The sequence below is a fragment of the Austrofundulus limnaeus genome, unplaced genomic scaffold (assembly GCF_001266775.1).
Source record: "Austrofundulus limnaeus strain Quisiro unplaced genomic scaffold, Austrofundulus_limnaeus-1.0 Scaffold286, whole genome shotgun sequence".
Lineage (NCBI taxonomy): Eukaryota > Metazoa > Chordata > Actinopteri > Cyprinodontiformes > Rivulidae > Austrofundulus > Austrofundulus limnaeus.
The window spans coordinates 523,469-527,998 of NW_013952688.1; the positions used below are offsets into that span (position 1 = coordinate 523,469).

The 4,530-nt window shown below is 38.6% G+C and overlaps 1 protein-coding gene across 1 annotated transcript in view; it reads left to right on the forward strand.

Moving 5' to 3' along the window:
• The window catches only part of palm1b (paralemmin 1b), a gene marked incomplete in the record, with an annotated part of 51,008 nt that overhangs the window by 43,149 nt on the left and 3,329 nt on the right, over nucleotides 1-4,530 (forward strand). The window contains 1 exon segment of the mRNA XM_014021289.1: nucleotides 3,829-3,944. Coding sequence (XP_013876743.1) covers nucleotides 3,829-3,944 — 116 coding nt within the window.

The following is a 4,530-nucleotide window of genomic DNA, read 5'->3' on the forward strand; positions in this document are numbered from 1 at the left end:
CTATATAACATTTTAGACACATTCTAGACAGTTTATCAGCTAAAAAAAAGTTAATTTTGGGGTAAGTTACTCTTTAACTCATCATGTTTGAATTACGTGTTACGATTGACCCTCAGCTACAGCCACAGTTTTAGCACAACGTCTGATAAAATTACCGAACTATAGCCTTTTTTAAAATGTGCATTGACTGTGGCGAACATCTTTAATTTCTTGGCTTTGAAACTTTATCTGTTTTAGATGTTAATCCAATATTTACTTTCTTCAAGTTTCCATCAAATCCAGTTAGTGTATCATGAGATATTTTGCTAACAGATGCAATTAACTCTGAATAATTAATGGCAAAATTGTAAACAGAAATATTGATAAATTTGTTAGCCCTCAGAGTAGGGCTGTGCGGTATATGCGGTAGACGGTAGAAACGGTATGATGTTGGCCTACGGTAGAAATTTACCCTCTACTGTCCAATCGTCATTATGTCATTGCACCTGTGTGAACATGGCTTCGAGTGCAGAGACAACTGAGCAGGAGGAGTTTGAAATAAAACGAATAAATTATAGCATTTTAAAATGCGTAAAGAGAATAAAACCTCAAAAATTTCCCCCTCCCGCTGTAGAAAAGTTACGTCGGGATCATTTCCTTCCTCCCTCCCTCCATGTCGCGCAGAGCGAAGCTTTAGTAACAACAGTTCTTACACACCGAAGTTGTCGGAGAAAAAATTTGTTTTTATGTATTGTTACCCACAGAGATGGTAAAAAAAAGACGTGGGCTTTGGTTCAGTCATAAATCCATCTTGCTAATGTAACAGTTGCTTCTGCTCTGATGATGAAGATGAGCGCGCAGCAGAGCAGCAGCTGATAAGTTCAGCAGGCAGAAGCTCATTGTATGGCAGGCAGATATTAAAGCAAAAATGCTGGGTTTGATTAAGATTAGTTTTCTGCAAAAAAAAAAGCTCTAAAAATTTCATTATCTTTTTATGATAGTTTTCTAACATGATATATACCGTTACATGAAGGGATTCAATTTATACCGTGATATGAATTTGAGGTCATACCGCCCAGCCCTACCTCAGAGCTGTGTGCTGGGAATCAGTCCAAGCTACAACCACACCAGATTTCAGCTCAGTGTCTTTCAGATAGAATTAGAGCCATGTTTGTGTTTTTTAACGTCGGCAGCCATTTTAGACTGGGTTGACTTCAAAAGTAAATCTGATACGTTTCTGAAACGTTAATTGAAATCAGTTCAGTAGTTCATGATATTTGGCTAACAGACACTGGCAAAGATATTATAGTCCACCTTTGTCTTTTTGACAGCAGGTAAGAGTTTTATGACTGTCTATCTCTAGGTAATGTTTGATGCATTTGACAAAGTAATAAAGCTGGTTTGTTTGTGTTTTATGTTTCAGCAACTGACTCAGATTTCAAGTCTAGTACTGTAGGAGAATTATACACTGGTTTGAATTTTTACCATTACAGGTGTTTTGCTAAGTTGGGAGGAGTTAAAGTGAAGGAATCCCTGAGTGGCACCTGTCACACATTGTGGGTGGATTCTGGGCTTAGAGTAACTGAAGGGTCTCTAAAATACTGAAATGCCTTTAGATCAATTAGGAAAAGCATTTTTTGTTAATTAGCAGCTTCTACTAGTGTCTTAATAAACAAGCAAGAAGTTTTTATGAGATGTTTTATTAGAACTCTAACAAAGCACATGGAGCCATCTAGGGAGGTAACAGTGACACTGCATTCCTCAGTCATATGTGTCAACCACTTCTGTGTTTAGCTCTATCTTGACACTTATAAATGGGAAGCTGTAGTGCAAAGAGGTCTCTAATTCGATGCCACGGGCGTCACAGACCATTGTCATGGAGGTCAATCACCATTTTGTTGAGCAGGTTGTGCCCAATTAGGTCTCCAACCAGTTTATTTAAAGTTTTCCTTGTCAGGGACAATGAGAACTTTCCCACGCCCAAGATTTATCAATGCCTATCCCTTTCTGCTCAGTTACTACGATGAATATGTTTTAATGTTTTCTGTCTGTGTCTGCATTTCTTACCAAAATATCTCAGAAACCTCTGGACAAATTTGAATGAAATTCAGAAAATAATCACTGGATGTACAACGTTTTTGAGAACGTCTGTCATTCGTGAAATATTTAGAAAATACAGATATTTGGCTTGTTCCTTTTTCCCGTTGGTGCAGTGTGATGCTGTGTTCCAGTTTTATCGGAACTCGAATTTCTGAAGCCGGACTGACGTCAGTTCCGAGCTGATAGCGTTCCAGTTTCAAACATCGGAAAAAGCGTTTCTATTACTTTGCTCTGCAACAATAAAACGTACAATAATAGTGCTCTACGAGGTATTTTGAGTGTACAAACAGTGTTAAAACATATATTTTAACTATCACTATAAAGCACTACAAGTACGTCTGACGTAATGTAAAATAAACAACACAGAAGCCGCGTTTGTTTACATGCAAGAGTAGCAACATTAGCGCTTAGCTCGGACAAGCATGCTAGTACGCTACATACATTAAACAAATATAAACAAGGGAAAATAAACAAACAAATTACACTCATTTTTATTCTGCCTCTTCTCTTCTTACTTTCTGTCTGTTAAATAATGGGAACGGTGCTTGTGTTCGTTTGATACAGCTCAACGTTAGAGAAACATGCTAATGATAGTGTGACCGCTGATGCGCAGCAGCCATGTTGAAATGATGAAATAACGCATGCTTGGGCTGCTCGGGTATGGTTTGGATGCGCCGACCTCCCGACTCGAAACTACGACTTCAGGGGGCGTTCCAGTTGAAAAATAGAACTCTGAGGCTCGAAGCTACGACCTCCGAGGACAACTGGAACGCAGCATGATTCTTGTGCATTGACTCCACACTTGCTCCGCTGTTTGGCAAAAATAGGACCAAATCTAATTTTGGCAGATGGCCATGTGCAAGCCGCCCTGTGGATGCAGTGTAAATGCTCTCATTGATTATAATGGGTGTATTTTTTCCTTGGAGAACGAAGCGGATGCAGTGTAAATTAGCTTCCTGAACAGCTTATTTCTCAACATAAGATGATCTTAGTTCAGGGGTGCCCAAACATTTTCCCTGAAAGGGCCAAAATTAAAATCAATCTGAGGGTGGTGGGCCAAATGCAATAATATAAAACACGAAATGCAAATATTTGAAGTAAAGTTATATTTTTTTATGATTAAGCTAGCAGCCAGTGTGGTTGTCCACATTTTCTTGTTTGTTTGTTTGTTTGTTTGTTTGTTTGTTTGTTTGTTTGTTTGTTTGTTTGTTTGTTTGTTTGTTTGTTTGTTTTCAGCCCATAGACATGGAGAAAATTCAACGTATGCTTGGGCAGAAAAGGCTCATGGGACTTTTCATAATTTAAAATTTGAGCATATGTGGTTTTATAAGGTGTGCAAATCTAGATATGGACTTAAATCTCATAAATATCTCTTGAAGTTACTTGTATTTTAAGTTTAATCTTAACAAAATTCTAAGATAAAGTGAGCACCATAAGTTAAGACTATCTGACTACAGCTCCTTGTACCTATAGTTGGACCAATGTTTGAAAAGACTAAGTGCAAATATAGTATTTCTACATAAGACAGACGATTACAACCTAGTAACCAGGATAACTGCTGGTGGACCAAACCAAGTGGCTTGGCGGGCCAAATTTGGCCCGCGGGCCCCACTTTGGGCACCTCTGTCTTAGTTGAAAGCTGTGGCATGAGAGGCGACAGGTGATATGCATACTTTAATGGAATGGTAAGCCTCTTATTAACTGCAATAAACAATCAGACTCACCTGGTTACATGTTGTGTTTGTGCAGTCAAAGGCCCTGAGGGAGCGCTGGTTGTTGGATGGAGCTCCAGCTGAGGAGGAGACACAGAGACGTCTGCAGGATGACGAGATGAAGACCAAACTTCTGGAGCAAGTCATCCTCAGGTCAGCCTACTCAAACCTCTCATAACAGACCAAAAGTTCAGTTTGTAGACAAGTAAATATTTTTACTTTAGTTGTCCTTTTCATCTCCTGCCACCAAAGATAAAGGGGCGATAATGGGTTTTTGCGTTTATATTTGTCTGTACAGCATTAGCAAAACGTTCTGGAGGGATTTTAATAAATGTATCATTGGATGCAAGTATTAACTTTTGGAGTTAACCTTATTCAGGATGGCTTCTATAACTAAACAGCTTTAAAAAAACACAAAAATAGCTATACTTCAGCTAATTGTATAAATACTGAGCTAAAATTTGTTATGGTAAAACATGAGGCTGATCCCCAACATGTACTTTTGAGTGCAACAATATTGTGCAATGTTTGTTTTTTAAATCACCACTAGCTACTGGAGTGTGTCTGTTAGTAAAATATCTCCTAAACCAGGGGTTCCCAAACCTTTTCATGTCATGGTCCCCCGCAAAGAGCACCAGCTTTTGGATGAGGACCCCTCTTACAAACCCACAAACACTGCTGCAAAATTTGTAAAGAAGCATCAACTTTTAGAGTGTTTTTCTCTCTTTTATTCATTATT